A 15,144-nucleotide genomic window follows, 5' to 3' on the forward strand; every position below is an offset into this window, starting at 1 on the left:
GTGATACCAAGTATCCTAGATCTCGTCAATGAGTTGATGACTAGCTAAGGTCTGTGGAAGATCAACGTGCTGAAATTTGCGAGGACAATATGGTAATTTAAGAATCCGTACAGCGCACACGAAGATAAATTCATTCAAGTATACACAATCCATTGGTGCCATCAGTGGACTTACACCTCCTAGTAGCCTACGCAATCTGTGGTATATTCGTTGTACATGAGTTCGCTGTGTCGCGAGGGTTGTTTAGGTATTTTACATAGAAGGAATAATTCGACTAGAGGAGACTAAGTACATCATTGCTCGAATGTGCCAGCAATATAAATAATGTAATTTCGTATGGCGTGCCGTAGATGCTTGAGCAACTCGTAAAAGAAATATATGTGTACAACGGCAGGACAGCGTGACATGTCGCATCTTGAGATCGACAATTTCAGACTCGTGACTGAGATGCCCCTGGAGCCTGGAGAAGATGTTCCTACGTGTACGGTCAGGTTGTGGTCTACCAAACATTGGACGCGTGTACACACCATCGCAAGTTTCTGGCCTTCGGATAAAATAGCAAGGCAAGACTGCAGATCCTTCAAACACCACTGTCTTTCGAGCCAGGAGGGGAGATGATGGTTCCAGAAAGACTTAAACAAATGGGCGAGCGTCTTGTCCCATGAATTCGGAGCTCGCGAGAGATGGATGGCCCAGTGTTGACATGCATAATTGAGGGCGCCGGAAGCTGTTCGACTGCGAGCGCGTGCTTCGTATGCGAAGCTCGAAAAAGCCTTCATAGCATGTATGATCTCCATGTTTAGTGAAAAACGACTTTGCGGTAGTGCAGAGGTAGAATGATCTTGGTGCCTTAACGCCAGGAATGCCGGAAACATCAGGAAATCAGGCAGGGACTTGAACTGCTGGATTACTTGGAAGGCTGGCTGCAGAGACAATTCTGGGGCGATTGTGTACTCCCTGATTGCTTCCAATGTGCTCGAAAATTCTTCCACTATCACCCAGACAGTTGTCAAACGCCATGCTTGACCATGTGGCGTTTGCAGCCAGTCCTGACCACCCTGGGTCTGCAGCCAATCTCGACCGTGGGTCTGTAGCCAGTTTTGCCCACCCTGGGTCTGCAACCAGTCTTGCCCGCCAGAGGTCTGCAGCCAGTCTTGACCGCCTGTGTCCTGCAGCCAATTTCTCCCACTGCGGGTCTGCAGCCAGTCCCACCCTCCACGATACTGCATCCATTCTCGCCCATCAACGGTCTGCAGCCAGCGTAGGCTACCTGGGACCTTCAGCCAGGCTCCTTCGTCTGAGGTCTGTAGCTGGTCTTCCTTGTTTGGGCGTGGTTGTGGGGATGGCTGTGGGGTCAACACAAACGGTACGGGGGATAGCAGAAGGCGGGGGGATAGGGGTGAGTATGGCAGGGTGCGCAACCAATGCCGCCCGCCCGGGGTCTGCAGCCACTCTTGCACACCTGGAGTTTGCAGCCAACCTCGTCCACCCGGGGACCGCATCCAGGCGTACCCGCCAGCGGTATGCAGCCACTCTCGCCCGCCCGAGGTCTGTAGCCAGGCACGCCCGTCCGAAGATGTCATCCAGGCACGCCCATTTAGGGTCTGCAGCCAGTCTCTCCCGCCCACAGTCTGCAACCAATCTCGCCCGTCCTGGGTCTGCAGCCACTCTTCCCCGTTCGTGGTCTGCAGCCAATTACTCCCGCCCGGCGTCTGCAGCCAGTCTAGTCCGTCCTGGGTCCGCAGCCAGTCGCTCCCGCTCGGGTTCAGCGACTCTTGGCTATCCATGCTCTGTAGGAGGAATTTTATGTCCTGCAGCGAGCCGAACTTAACTGTGGTCTTCAGAATATCTGACTCCATATTGAATAGTCTCTGCCAGTCTCGCCCACCCGGGGTGTTCAGCCAGTCTCGTCCGCCCTGGGTCTGCAGCCAGGCTTCCCCGTCAGGTCTGCACAACCAGGCTCGCCCACCCCAGGTTCCCAGCCAGACTCGCCCACCTGGGGTCTGCGGCCAGTTCATACGTAGGGTCTGCGCCCAGTTCACATGTGGGGTCTGTCGGGGCACACCTAGGGGCCGTGGCCCGACTTGGATGGTTGAGCTCCGCAGCCAGGCTTGCCCATCCGGGATCTGCAGCCAGGCTTGCCCATCCGGGGTCTGCAGCCAATCGTGCCCGCTAGCAGTCTGTAACCAGTCCGCGGTTAGTAGCCAGGTTCGCCCAGCCATGGTCTTCAGCCAGTCTCTACCGTTCCCGAGCCAGCTTTGCCCGTCCGAGGTCTCCAGCCAATCTCGCCCGCCCGGGGTCCCCAACCACTCCCACGAGTCCCGCATCTCTAGCCAAAGTTCCCCGCGCCTGGTTAGCAGCCACTCCCGCACGTCCAGCGTCTGTAGCCACTCCAGTCCACCCAGAGTATTCAGCCAGTGTAACACGTTCGTGGTCTGCAGCCACTCTCGCCCGCACTTGGTCTGCAGCCATTCTCGTCCACCCTGAGTCCGTAGCCAGTCTAGCCCACCCTGAGTCCGCAGCCAGGCTTCCATGGCTGGGGACTGCAGCCATTCTAGCCCACCCGGGGTCTGCAACCAATCCTTCCCCCCCTGGGTCTGTAGCCAGTCCCTCCCTCCTTCTGTCAGCATCCAATTTTTCCCTCCTTGAGTCTGCAGCCAGGCGTGCCCATCCAGGGTCTCTAGCCAGAATCGCAACTCTGAACCGCGATGTCCCCGAAGCCACAACAGACCTGTAAGAACTTGCAGTGGCTCCGGTGGCTGGACGATGAAGGATAGTGAGTGTTTCAAATTCTGGGGGTCCCGCGGTTGCGTAGCTTGGTTCTGCTTCTTCAATTCTGACAGCGCATCCAGGAGGGTCGTGCGATCTGGAAGGTCTCGCATCATCAAGCGGAAAGAGGAGAGAGCGAGTAGGGAGTGTGGTGATGTGATATGGTTGACTTGACGGAGGCTGCAGTTTGAGCGGTGGGAAAAATAGTCACGAACGGATGAGTGATAGATATTGACGGGGAGGCTGTTGTCGGTAGGGACATCTATGATAGATCGTAGTTGCACCAGTACTATCTCGACGTCCCTGCCCTGACCAGGGCCAAGAAGTTTCGAGATTTGCGACATTGGTAGAGGGTCCGCAAGGGCAGCAACGACAGACAAGTGTAGATATGCCAGACTCGGGTCGGCACATGTGGAGAGGATACGGTCGTACAACTTGTACACCTCTGTGCCTGGTAGCATTTCGCTCGTTAGCTCGAGCATGAGCTGAAGTCGATCACGGGGATCATGGTTTCGATCATCAATGAACTTCATCATCGTAGCCGCAACAATGAAACGTCTCCCCGCTCGGCTCGCCAGCCGCGCAAGTTGATCTGTTGATGGCTGTGGGAAATCGGAATGGCGACTGCCCAGCTCTCTGAATGAATGCTGCAAGAAAACATATATATCATTGTCAACGTCTGCGCCATCTAATGAGATGGTGGCAGCAACACCCTTCCCAGAAGTCTTCACTGGTATCTCGTACACCAACGAGCGCATCTCTTCGGTTTGCATAGCTTTACGGATATGCTCTTCCGAGCGACTCGTGAGCAGAATGTGGATGACAGGCAGATCAGGTTCACTAAGAGCTTCGCCAAGCAGGGAGATGAGATCAGCGAGCTCGCTTTCGGAGGTGGGTTCATCGAGGGATTCAGGATCGAGTGATTCGGGTGTGCATTCGTCAAGGGCATCGATAACAAACACCAAAGGCAAAGACTCGCTCAGTCTGAATCGAAGCCTCCGAAGAGGTCGGAGAAACAATGCCTCCATCTGATCCTGAAGAGACTTGTCAGGATCTAGAAGGGCGGGATTCTCGAGGATGGCTCTGTTCACATCCTCCCTGATGCTGGGGAAATTGCTGGCAAGTTGGTAGGCAAGCGACGCAAAGAAATATCCAGTCGTGCGGCGTTTCGTGTGCTTGCGCGAGAAAAAGAATGTTCCCGCGAGTCGCTTTTCGACATTCGTCCGCTCTGTCACTTTCAGACCTCTCATCCTTTCAGCTACGGTGAACGCAACAGCGGACTTTCCGACTCCCGCCGTGCCGTGCAGCCAAATGAGTCGACTCTTATCTGTTTTGTCCAATAATCCATAGATGTAGTCGAGAAGGTCCACCCGGGTCTCTTTAAGGCATTTTGGATGGGGCTGGCGCTCACGGGAGTTGTATTCAGCACCCTTGACAGTGACCTGGGAAAGTTTCTCCCATGTTCCTTCAGATGATCGAAGATCACCACGAACTGTCAATGATGTTAGAGAGCGAAATAGGGTATAAGAGATGGAAGTATTGACATTGATCCTGGTAACTCATTGACAAAGGTTGAGCGTCGATTGATATTAATCTTGACTGAAAGTGTTCAACAGTGCTGGTGTCTGGACCAGGTTAGACATCATATGGGCAATGTTATCTCGAGGGAAGACGTACGAAACAGCTGCGGCAGCTTGGATCTTTTGAGGGTGGGTTGAGTAAGTCCTGAAACGATGTCTAGCAACTAGCAAGTCTGTCCAACGATGACGAGCCGCCGAGCAACAATACGACCAAGCTGTGGAGGAAATTTCAAGGTAGCGTCTGCGTGAGATCGAATGATTTCAGTTGGTTCCAGTAGTACTTGCTGACTTGCTGTGTATTTGACATCATGATTGTGGTATTCATAGCAAGCGCCATCCGGATTCCGATTCCGAACAGCTAAACACAGGTTGGCGCGGAGACATTTAATAGTATAGGCTGTTCAAAATTTCAAATCAGCTCGGGGTCGAGCTGTAGATTACAGGCTCGTGGTTCCTTCATGGCAATTGTGCGTAGCCGCATGATGATGTATCCTCAATCACATTCCTACCTTCACCTCTGCTCCGAAGTTCAAGTTGACTTTGACCTAGAGTCTGACCTTCCCCTGCGACAAAATATTGCCGCCGTCTTAGAATCGAAATGACTTTCCGTGGGACAAGGTTTTGCCCAAGGTCATCGTACTTCGTTTGAGGCATTCTGCGACGAACGGACAAACATCTTCCACTGAGTCAGGGATATCTCTTGCCTGCGAAAGTATCCAACCTGGCTCGACTATCTTTACCCGTGGTACAGGCTGCTGCAGGGGCAATTCCACTTGTCGGGGTGCCAATGGCAACTGCTATCGGTGGATTATTGGCAGTTCTTCAAACAATAAATGTGAGAATGTATCTGATTTCCGAGGACCTTTGATGTAAAATCATCGCAGACAAGTATTCAGAATAAGGCCGACCGTAAAGGCCTGACATCACGACTCCATCGGCTATCTGTCATTTATGCAACGCGTCGACTACCCTGGATCCTCGTGAAGAATCCCGGAGAGGTTTTTTGATCAGATACTACTACGCCTTATAATTGAATTTGCTTGAATTTGCAATTGATTCACACTGATCAGCGTACTGCAAGCGACTTCAGATCAACTGACAAACGACGCGTCCTTGCACGTACATCCGTCACACAAACTATCGCTGGATGCTCCAGTGAAATAGACCATTATCTGTTAGAGTATTCGGTTGCGTTATTCTCTTTAGGGATTATTTTCATTCACTCACTTCTCCACTTGGTTAGTTTTCGGCCCAAATGCAAATGCAAAATGATTTGTACGAAGTTTGGGCGCAGCTTGTGGCAATGCAGAGCCGACAGGCCTTTGTAGCACCAATTACTGCACAGTTGCCCCAAACTGTCATGCAGCTAGGCGTGACACTGGTAGATGCAACAGGGTACGAACATCAGATATCGGAGCACTTCTGCACCACATTTCAGGTCCGCATCGCAAGTGTAAATTTAGTCTCGAGAAAAGCTCATTAGTTTTTTTTCTAGCAATTTAAAAAGATGCTCGAAGCTCTGTTTGAACGCGAGTCAATTGAAGCTCGAATCCAGAGACGGTATATGGAGGAGGGACAATACGATTTGTGTATTGACGAGGGCACGCAAGTAACCCAATTGAGACACTATGGATGGCCAACAATCGAACCGGGTACGAAGATTGTCATGAGGGTTGTTATTGAACAGGAGAGGAAATCACTCCAACTTGAAGCAAAATACCAATGTCATTTTTGTGAAACGTGGAATCACTTTGGCGTTGAGGTTGTCAGTAAACCATTTCAACGTGGGAATTGCTCGATAGATTGGTGAGTACCTTTATTTTTCTTCTGGGTTATAATGATGCCTAACTACTTGAACTCTGGAAGTCGAGTATGCAAACGGCGCTTTCAGATCACCCGTGATCTGCGCAAGGCGATGGAGAGTACTGGCTCCAATCATGCCAAGGACGCAGAGATGCACCTTATTCGCAAATTCCATGTCAAGCAAGTTGTATGTGCATAATGAAACCCCGCTAGTCACCTTTAACTTTTGCTGCCCTCAGGGCCAGCACGTGCGTAGTCTCAGTCAAGTCTCCACTATTTATCTCCAACCCCCGGCTATTTATCGGTACCCTCGCTCACACTCGGACTCCACCATGACTCGTCCTGTTGCGAGTCCAGGGATGCTTGAAGCCAATCAACGACGTCGACGCCACGACGCCACCCATAGGTGCGAGGAGTGTGGGCAGACCTTCACAGCTGTATTTAGCTTGGAGCGCAAGTTCTATCACCTGAATCAACTTCTATGCAGTGTCGCTAAAATGAATGTAACAGGTCATATGCAAGCTCACACTAGTATACGACCATTCGTCTGCAATATTCCCGGCTGTAATCAGGCTTTCATCAATCAGAGTGACTGCAAACGCCACGAGAAGAGCAGGAAGCGTCACCAGGGTCTTCCCTTTATCTTTTCTGACTCGCCTTAATCTTGTCATTATGTCACGGCCCCTTCACTCGAATCTGTAAACCGACCCATTCGTCCTGAATGTCGGCCCGGAACTGGCCATTCCCACATGTGCCTCCTTCCTCTATCTTGACAATCCTACATACAGGCACAATGTGACCGCACGCTTCATCTTGTCCCTACCTCGCTCCACCACTCATGCCAATCGCACAACTTGACACACTCTAATTTTTGGCCACAGATGTCATTCGCCCTGTATACCCAAGGTTCCCCGCTTCATCTGCATTATCTTATCAAACGATGTCGTAGAACTATTGCATGTATCGGGTGGGACTTCATGAGTTATCACTGGATCCGGAGTTGTATGACTACCGGTCTACGAGGGATGAAATGAAGTATTCATCACCGAAGGGGCGGTGCCTGCTTCGTCTGATTCTGCCGCCCGAGATGTCACTGAGATTTCATGCATGCAGCATCCCTCAATACGTAGAAGGTATAAGTGTGATGGCAGAAGATTGTTTATTTTACTAGGGGAAGCGCTGAGGGAACTGGAATTCAACTTTGAGCTTGGTAACGAGGTCCTGCTGAGCGCCACCATGTCACGGCCTTGTGCAAGTTCAGTTGACTTGTACTTCCTTGGGGTGAAATTTCCGAATGCAACACACGCTGAACCTACACATGCTGAATCTTGTTCTGGTTGAGTACTGAGTTGTTCCTGAACGTACATCGCTGTGTCGTAAACAACTATTGTCTCGAGCACAGTGGAACATCGGCGGTAAATCATTCACAGTAAGGCCGCAACACTGTGCCACTATATCAAAAGCCAGCCACCTAACCACAAGAACGGCTTACAAAACTTGAACGCAAAAAGAGCTCCATGGAAACCTCTATGTAGATTGGATGTGCGTAACGCTTGACAAATCAGTGGTTGAGGCGTCGGTGTTTGCACTGTTTTCGAATTAGATATGATGATGCGAATGTACGAATGAAAGAATATGACATTCGCCAGCAAGATAAAAGGGCTTGAGGCTCATTTGTCTGAGCACCCAAGCACCCGAAGCAAAAAGATTGAGTGGGAATCAAAGGGCTTTGACATACCAAAGATTCTGCAACACTTTGACGTCTCGGAGCCGTTTCTGAAAACCTATTTTGAGTAATCGATGCGTAGACAGACCAATTTACAGTGAATGCAATCCTTGTCATCGTCATATGAAGGCTCGCTGCCTTTGGACCTGGAATCAGCCAGAGCGTCGTCAATAAACGATTTACAGGGGAACCTATCATCCCATTTCGAATCCGTTAGTAGCCTGCTCATGAGCTGATGGATTGAAACCAGGGTGCTGTACCAAGGTAAGAAGTCTAGAACTCCGGCACACAGCCAAGTATTTGTGCGGCACGACGCGCCCAAACGATTACAGCCAAATTTCAATCGACGTAATATCACACGCACCACCTCCGACCGGGTCTCGCGGCCACGCTGGCGGACATGAGGTACTAAGTAATACAGTTAGGTCGACAGGGTGTGCTTCAGGTTGTTTCAGAGGGCTTGTAAAACGCCTTCACTGGTGGATACGTACAAAGGGAAAGCCTTATTGAGTCACGGCGGTTAACCGAAAGTTCGATTGGGCTGGTAACTGTCGGAAATTCCTAATTTGGATTTCAGCGCCTTGCAAGGCATTTCAAGGTTTAAAGGCAAAATGGCCTTTGAAATGGGTTTAAATAATAGAGTCGGTCTTTAAATTGCCATAGAAATGCGGTTGCAATTGCATTGCAATCGATTGCAATGGACCTACAATGGTACGGCAATGGTTCGGCACGTTGCAACTTTCTTGCCATATTGTTGCAATATATTGAAATGTCGCAAGATACCTACCAAATTCATTTAAAGAATACCTTATTGCAACCACTTTCACAAATTTCCGACAACGGAAGCAATTTTCATTCTTCGCTTGCTTCCTATTTCGGCCACAACTTTGTATCCACCAAGCGGCCAGGCCCAAGTGAACTTTCTCGTGGACAATAGTAAGTAAATTCCACGGAATCACAGCCTGCCACAGCGTATTGCAGAACAATCACTACGCGTCAACCGCAGCGGTCCATATTCCCTCAGATGCGCTGGCAGATCTCCGCTGTGGACTCGGAAAATGTGCGCCGCAGTGACTGTGGACCCTTGCCATTCAGCACCCTTTTTATCCCAGACCACAATCCGCATATGGATCATGAGCATTTGGTTTATAAGGCGCGTCTCAACGAAAATTTATGCACCATCTAAACTGCTTCACACCCTTCTACCTCATCATGCAAGACACCTCTCCAGAAGATACTCCTCCATTCATATTTGCCAATCTTTCGACGGAGCTCGTCCTTCTCGTCTTTTCACACGCTGCAAGACCTACTTTCGTCAAAATTGACGACAATGTGCCGAAGAATCCATATGCATCTGCCCTCTCGCTATGCAGCGTCTCCAAAATCGTCAGACGCACCGCCCTTCCTCAACTTCTGCGCACAGTATTGCTCTCGGAATACAAAAACGTCACGACTTTCGTGCGCGCTCTGCGCATGCAGCACGCATACGCTCAACAAGGAAGCGACCTCCATGTCGACTACGCAGGTTACATAGACAGGATTTGGTTTGGACAAATCTGCGAACCTCCCCCACAAGCTCCCGTGCACCGCAGCTTTTCCTCATCTATCACGCCTGAGCTTAACATTGACTTCAGCCTACTGGCTCCAGTGCTACTATCCGCACCCTCCCTCGCGCTTGACTTTGAAAGTCTGTGGCTTCTTTACGGCTGTCTTGAGTCCACGTGGAATTCCCATATCTGCATGAATAATAACAACGAATGTTCCGCCCCTCCCTGGAACACCAAAACATTGACGCTAGTCGGGGAATTCAATCGATGGCGCCCTCTCACAAGCACTGCCGAAGGATCCGCTTTGCTCGCCTCCATCTCACGCCTCACTTTCCTCTCCCCCACAAAAGCAGAAGCCTTTCTACTCCCTACCTATGATCCCTGCTTTGACGACTTGGAACATCGGAAATACCCGCTCCCCGAGTGGATGACGAGCGTCCCATGGGCTTCTTTCAAAAGCCTTCAATCCGTCTCGCTGACCCTCCCCCGTATTGTGCTCACGGTCGCTGTGGAGACGAGTTATCGTGAGGGGAATGTGGACGTCGAGCTGTTGACGTTGTTCGATCCCCCGCAGTCAGCCCACTGGGCACCCAAGGATATAAGCGCTTACACTGAGAGTGGGGAAGGGTGTGTTGTGTCGATTGATGTTCGCGCGAAGTCGGAGGATTCTCCCACCCAGTTTAGTTTTTCCTTTGATTGGGAGGAGGCTTGGGCGCGTGGATTACCTAGGATTTCGTAGCGCTCGAAGAAGTTTTTTTGTCTATCGCTCTTATTATCCGTCTTTGTTAATTTTCTATTCTTCGTTAGCACGTAGCCTCTTTCCATTCTTATGGCTTGTGGGTTCAATATTTTTCTTTTGTTAATTCCTAGCCACTCTACTTGTTTACACTCAGTGCTGTACTTGTGCTTGTTTATTGCATGTTTGTAATAAGTTTGTAATCATGAATTCGACTCTTGGTTACTAGAGCTCGAGAGTCGAGGCGCTCAATATATTTATATTCCAAGAAGTTGATCAGTACAAGCTTCAAATTGATAGAAGATCATCTATGTCACGCGTACTAAATCACACAAAGAACGACGATCGTCTGAACCATGACACCCAGCGCTACAGTGACTATGTCCAAAATGCGCGCCATATTAATCAAAGGCGGGCACGGTCCCATTGAAAACCTCTACATTGGAGAGGCAGATAAGCCAGTCCTAACAAAGGGACAGGTTTTAGTTAAGGTCCGTGCCTTTCTTCATCTTATCGATCTACGTGAATCGATGTAGTCCGGCATGGATTCCTCGTGGTAGATTGTCGCATTTGGCCTTAGTCGCATGGACCAACACCAGCGTGAGGGTAACTATCCTCCTCCCCCTGGTGCATCCTCCATTCTTGGTGTGGAGTTCTCTGGACGTGTGACTGAGCTCGGCGAAGGAGTGACTCTATGGGCTGTTGGGGATGAAGTATTTGGTCTTGTGGGCGGCGTTAGTCGATTGACCAAGTCAAAGCGTATGTTCTTTACTGACCAACACTGACACGGGTATCTCAGGGAGCTTATGCGGAGTTCATAAACTGTGACGAAGGACTCTTGTTGAAGAAGCCCAGTCACTTATCTTGGGTGGAGGCAGCAAGCCTACCAGAAAACTATCTTACTGGTGAGCACGGCAGATCCGAGTCAGCCAAGTAAGCGGGTCATCTTTGGTTCTGATCACTCTGGGACTATTTCCTAGCCTATCAAGCTCTTGTGAAGTACGGGGAAGTCAAGAAGGGCGATCATGTACTGGTCCACGCAGGCGCTTCTGGTGTAGGAATTGCGGCTATCCAAATAGCAAAGGTATTAGGAGCGTGAGTGTTCCGGTGTTCAGTATTCCGGCCTTCGCTGCCTTCAATGTTGTTCTGCACGTTCTTGCTGAATGCGTATAACACGGTGTTCACAGGGCAACGGTTACTGCTACGGCATCTACCACAGAAAAACTTGATTGGCTGCGGTCCATTCCTAACGGGGCGACACATACAGTCAATTACAGAACCGAAGACTTTGCAGCGGAGGTCAAGAAAACGACCAACGGCAAAGGTGTCGACATTGTCATAGATTTCGTTGGACAAAGTCATTGGGCTAAGAATATCGAATCCCTCGCTATCGATGGAAGGATGACGATGTTGGCTACTTTGAGTGGTAGGCTTTTATTATGTCTTACAGTCCGAAACCTGGTAACTAAAAGGTCTGCTAGGGAGCGAGGTCCCCTCAGTCAACCTCAGTGCGATTATATTCAAGCGTCTCCGCATTCAAGGTTCCACGCTACGTTCCCGTAGTCTACAGTACCAAACCGAGCTCATCGCAAGGTATTGTCATAATATTGCCTGATGTGATGTTCTTCCAGACTAACTCATCATATAAGCTCAAGTTTCCGCGAGATAATCGATAAGGTAACTGGCGCCAACGGAGGTGGCCCGATACGGACTTACATCCACAAAGTGAGTTTGTTCTTCTGCTCTTCTCATCCCGTTGGACACGGACATACAATTCCACAGGTGTATCCTTGGACAGAGATCCAAAGTGCTCATCATGAGATGGTCGACAATAAGAATAGGTGAGCACTCTGTCTCCATTGGAAGAAACGGTGATCGAGACTTGATTGTTAGCGGGAAGATCGTCGTCGAAGTCCAGTAAGAACGCAAACGGTGTACTAGCCAAGATTGGAGTCCATCAAGGATTCCTTAACTCTTCTGTTGATTTGACCGTGTATTTTTATGGATATCATTTGATTGATATGCAACGAGCCCCAGATCAAGCCGATGATAGGAACAACGAGGCCTCCCGGAATCAAACAAATTTCAAGCTTCAAGGGTCAAGCCCAGTATGTGGCAGTATAGAATGTGTGCCGTTTCATGTAACATTGTTCGCTGGCTTTTCGTTGCTATTGTCGTTACAAGACGGTGATTCCTCGGGACCTCTGTGTCGAGCTATATGCTTTGTGCACTTCCATTACTATCCTTCGCACTTGCCTCATTGTGGAGCCTGGGGCCTCTTTGCGGCATTTTCTTTGTTTCTATCGGTTCTTGTGTTGGACTTCGCTTCTTTCTCTTCCGCAACGAAATTCGTGACCAGTCAAATAACCGCCTGTGTAATGTTCGTATCCTTGATTCTTATTACCATGTCTATGACGTAGCTAACATGTGTCCTTCCCTGTAGATATGGCTCATGGGCGTTCATCTCTTGCCAGAAAATGTGCGTTTTCCTGTATTGACATGGCAGTATTACCTTGTTGCGTCATTATCACAGACTCCGGAAGTCACTGGGTATGTCTGTATCCTGTCAGTCGAAAGGAGCAGCATTATTGACTGTGCACAAGCAATACGCGCGATCGTCTTGGGTCTCAGTGTTTCCCGCTAGTGTGTTACTATTCCCCTTTTACCTTACAGGCCACCAAAAGTTTCCTATTAACTATAGTTATTTCATTATAATGCGTTCCCAAAGTTCGGCAAACCCTGCTTCTCCCAGACACACGTACTTAAGAGTAATTCATTTTTTTAAATTTTAACTTACCTAGTAATATCAACCACTTGAGAATACACTGCCATTTCATTTCTGGGTCTATGTATAGCCCCTGGCAATACGACAAGCACAAAGAAAGTGAGTGTACCCAGGGCATAAGCGCTTATACTGAGAGCGGGGAAGGGCATATTGCGTGGGTTGGTATTCATGCTAAGTTGGTGAATTCTCCCATCCAGTTTAATGTTTCCAGGAGGAAGGTTGGGCACGCGACCTACTTATGTGGCGCTCGAAAAATAGCAACATTAATATTGTGTGACTGTCAGTATTCGACTTACAAGCCCGCGTCGATCTGTGGATCAGTTATTTCGTGATCTCAGTATAGTCTATTCTTCATTCAGATGATGATCTGCATGACTTGACGACTGTTGCCTCAGTTGCAAACACCCGTACGACAAGAGAAGTCAATAATGAATTAATCGATACACCCCAAAGACCCCCAGATCCAGATTGACTCGAATACATGTTGTGTACATTAGACTTCTCGATCATTACCCAGAACAACAACATTCTGCGGTACAAGTACCAAACGATGATAGTACGAAGCGATGATGGTATACGGTAAGTGGCACAGACAACAGCCAAGCTCGAAAATAATGTATAGGATTCGCTATCGGAGTGTTTCACCCCGCGGGCGTCCAATGAGGGGTAGGGCAGCCGGAGCTGGAGGCAACCCACGTGTCGGAATTTCAATTGAAGTAAGTTCTTTGCCAGCAAGAAGGCACGCTAACCGAAGCTCCTAAAGTACACAAAACAGAGATGAGAGCATCCGCACGGAATACGTCAGAAATAGGAACATATACCTCGAATGAATGTTTGTCGAATTTGAGAGACGTCGTGATGCTCATGTAGGCATCGGGAGCGTCAGGGCTGGTGGTGGCGCGCGCGAATGCGGTTGCTGCTGAATCACTGGAGTAAAACGGATGCACGACCTGTGCGGGCGCGTTGTTCAAAGAGAGTGTATCTGATGGAAGTGGGGTCGGAGGCATGATGTTTCCCGAAAGATATGCATAAAGCCGCAATTCCTGGATTCGATAGGCGGTCGTCAACATTCCTGAGTCGGTAGCTGGAGCAATGAAGAAAAATAGGCCGCGGGTGCGCGATATTATGGCTACATACCTCATATGAGAACAAACTGAAAGTAGTCTGTGCTGTGATGCTTTGGAATTGCCCGTCGATTGGTGTTTTAGTCGACTGAAATACTTGGATGGTGGGCAGATCATTTGGACTTATTATGGCCTTCTCGGCCGGAATGCCTGTAGGGCTCATGCTCGGAGTCGATTCTATTTGAATGGGAGCAAATAGTTGTGGCAAGCCGAGTGCATGTCTAGCATTTGGGGTGCTTGGTAGATCTGGGATTGGTGCTGGTGATCGACCGGTCGTTGTGTATGCTTTGATGTACTCCTTCACGCGTAGCTCCTGAGGGTGTAGAATATTGAGTCGAAGCGATGGTTGATCAGTGTAATATTGGCGCACCTCAAAGCTTTGCTCTGGTTCGGGCGGCTTCTGGACCGTGCACATGAATATCTCGTAGTCTTTCATGGGTGATGATAAAGCCATAATTTTAGAGGAACAGAATTGTGCAACTAGCAGATCAAATCACTTGCGAGTGTCCCACTGTCGTGCTGTGGAACTACAAGTTCTAGTGTTAATATTATGCGACACCTGAATATGTGGCTATGGGACCTGAGTGAAGTTAGGGTGGTCATTATTTTATTTTTATTATGTAAGTCAAACATCAACTTGCGTTAGTCAGCCACAGATCGTTTGTCCCCCACCATGGCTGACATCTTTCGACGCGATGGAGTGCACCCCGGATCTGAATAAGTAACATAGTTCCAAACGACGAAGACTGAACGGTAAGAATCCTACGCAAATCGCAGAACGGAATGGTACGCAACATACCACCTTAACTATACTCGCAATCGGACCACGGATGCTCGAGAGGTACATCAAGCCGCTGATGAAAACAGACAGAAGGTTTTTCCCCTGTCCAAGCCAAAGGTGATCTGTCCTCGATGCATCAACCCGAAGGCCGGTTTGTCCGACCTCATCATCGGAAGTTGGAACGGTCTCGGAGCAAGCGGCACTTCGTTTTGGTTCACTTGACCTCGCGGCGAAACTAACACTAGTATACTGGTATCGACGATACGAGCCTCTTTCTTCCAGATTCACAGTAT

General features: G+C 49.3%; 7 protein-coding genes across 7 annotated transcripts; 4 read left to right on the forward strand and 3 right to left on the reverse strand.

Annotated features, from left to right (window-relative positions):
• Window positions 1-1,041: 1,041 nt before the first annotated feature.
• Window positions 1,042-2,664, reverse strand: DEU56DRAFT_833776 (uncharacterized protein; the record flags this gene model as incomplete). The annotated part of the gene is made up of 1 exon (XM_041354666.1): window positions 1,042-2,664. A coding segment is annotated over exon 1 (1,584 nt), but the record flags the coding sequence as incomplete, so codon positions are not given.
• An 818-nt stretch (window positions 2,665-3,482) lies between these two features.
• On the reverse strand, window positions 3,483-4,667 carry DEU56DRAFT_864889 (uncharacterized protein; the record flags this gene model as incomplete). The annotated part of the gene is made up of 3 exons (XM_041355375.1): window positions 4,447-4,667; window positions 4,314-4,394; window positions 3,483-4,261 (listed from the first exon to the last, which is right to left on the reverse strand). Coding segments are annotated over exons 2-3 (798 nt in total), but the record flags the coding sequence as incomplete, so codon positions are not given.
• Window positions 4,668-5,560: 893 nt separating this feature from the next.
• On the forward strand, window positions 5,561-6,991 carry DEU56DRAFT_93042 (uncharacterized protein). Its single transcript, XM_041358689.1, has 5 exons — window positions 5,561-5,787; window positions 5,845-6,155; window positions 6,216-6,339; window positions 6,392-6,605; window positions 6,663-6,991. Exons 1-5 carry the CDS (start codon window positions 5,605-5,607, stop codon window positions 6,812-6,814), a joined length of 984 nt encoding a protein of 327 aa, XP_041202973.1. The 5' UTR covers window positions 5,561-5,604; the 3' UTR covers window positions 6,815-6,991.
• Window positions 6,992-8,747: 1,756 nt separating this feature from the next.
• On the forward strand, window positions 8,748-10,411 carry DEU56DRAFT_833787 (uncharacterized protein). The gene has a single exon (XM_041354667.1). The coding sequence runs from the start codon at window positions 9,052-9,054 to the stop codon at window positions 10,162-10,164; it is 1,113 nt and encodes a 370-aa protein (XP_041202974.1). The 5' UTR covers window positions 8,748-9,051; the 3' UTR covers window positions 10,165-10,411.
• Window positions 10,412-10,475: 64 nt separating this feature from the next.
• On the forward strand, window positions 10,476-12,169 carry DEU56DRAFT_833793 (quinone oxidoreductase putative). The gene is made up of 9 exons (XM_041354668.1): window positions 10,476-10,652; window positions 10,722-10,895; window positions 10,961-11,066; window positions 11,142-11,256; window positions 11,349-11,587; window positions 11,643-11,754; window positions 11,811-11,886; window positions 11,944-12,002; window positions 12,055-12,169. Exons 1-9 carry the CDS (start codon window positions 10,542-10,544, stop codon window positions 12,080-12,082), a joined length of 1,020 nt encoding a protein of 339 aa, XP_041202975.1. The 5' UTR covers window positions 10,476-10,541; the 3' UTR covers window positions 12,083-12,169.
• DEU56DRAFT_93094 (uncharacterized protein) lies at window positions 12,029-12,851 on the forward strand. Its single transcript, XM_041358703.1, has 3 exons — window positions 12,029-12,541; window positions 12,605-12,711; window positions 12,765-12,851. Exons 1-2 carry the CDS (start codon window positions 12,183-12,185, stop codon window positions 12,657-12,659), a joined length of 414 nt encoding a protein of 137 aa, XP_041202976.1. The 5' UTR covers window positions 12,029-12,182; the 3' UTR covers window positions 12,660-12,711; window positions 12,765-12,851.
• Window positions 12,852-13,344: 493 nt separating this feature from the next.
• DEU56DRAFT_833798 (uncharacterized protein) lies at window positions 13,345-14,661 on the reverse strand. The gene is made up of 4 exons (XM_041354669.1): window positions 14,441-14,661; window positions 14,084-14,383; window positions 13,768-13,989; window positions 13,345-13,703 (listed from the first exon to the last, which is right to left on the reverse strand). Exons 1-4 carry the CDS (start codon window positions 14,522-14,524, stop codon window positions 13,575-13,577), a joined length of 735 nt encoding a protein of 244 aa, XP_041202977.1. The 5' UTR covers window positions 14,525-14,661; the 3' UTR covers window positions 13,345-13,574.
• Window positions 14,662-15,144: the final 483 nt, after the last annotated feature.

This window comes from Suillus clintonianus, assembly GCF_016758775.1.
Source record: "Suillus clintonianus strain FC179 chromosome Unknown DEU56scaffold_123, whole genome shotgun sequence".
In the NCBI taxonomy this organism is placed as follows: domain Eukaryota; kingdom Fungi; phylum Basidiomycota; class Agaricomycetes; order Boletales; family Suillaceae; genus Suillus; species Suillus clintonianus.

Coding starts and splice junctions, on each gene's coding strand:
- DEU56DRAFT_93094 (XM_041358703.1), top strand. CDS start 12,183: ATGCAACGAGCCCCAGATCAAGCCGATGATAGGAACAACGAGGCCTCC. Junction 12,542..12,604: donor CAAATAACCGCCTGTGTAAT/GTTCGTATCCTT, acceptor CCTTCCCTGTAG/ATATGGCTCATGGGCGTTCA.
- DEU56DRAFT_93042 (XM_041358689.1), top strand. CDS start 5,605: ATGCAAATGCAAAATGATTTGTACGAAGTTTGGGCGCAGCTTGTGGCA. Junction 5,788..5,844: donor ACTTCTGCACCACATTTCAG/GTCCGCATCGCA, acceptor TTTTTTTTCTAG/CAATTTAAAAAGATGCTCGA. Junction 6,156..6,215: donor GGGAATTGCTCGATAGATTG/GTGAGTACCTTT, acceptor GAACTCTGGAAG/TCGAGTATGCAAACGGCGCT.
- DEU56DRAFT_833798 (XM_041354669.1), bottom strand. CDS start 14,524: ATGGCTTTATCATCACCCATGAAAGACTACGAGATATTCATGTGCACG. Junction 14,384..14,440: donor AACCAGAGCAAAGCTTTGAG/GTGCGCCAATAT, acceptor CTACACCCTCAG/GAGCTACGCGTGAAGGAGTA. Junction 13,990..14,083: donor TCAGTTTGTTCTCATATGAG/GTATGTAGCCAT, acceptor TATCGAATCCAG/GAATTGCGGCTTTATGCATA.
- DEU56DRAFT_833787 (XM_041354667.1), top strand. CDS start 9,052: ATGCACCATCTAAACTGCTTCACACCCTTCTACCTCATCATGCAAGAC.
- DEU56DRAFT_833793 (XM_041354668.1), top strand. CDS start 10,542: ATGTCCAAAATGCGCGCCATATTAATCAAAGGCGGGCACGGTCCCATT. Junction 11,067..11,141: donor ACCAGAAAACTATCTTACTG/GTGAGCACGGCA, acceptor ACTATTTCCTAG/CCTATCAAGCTCTTGTGAAG. Junction 11,257..11,348: donor ATAGCAAAGGTATTAGGAGC/GTGAGTGTTCCG, acceptor CGGTGTTCACAG/GGCAACGGTTACTGCTACGG.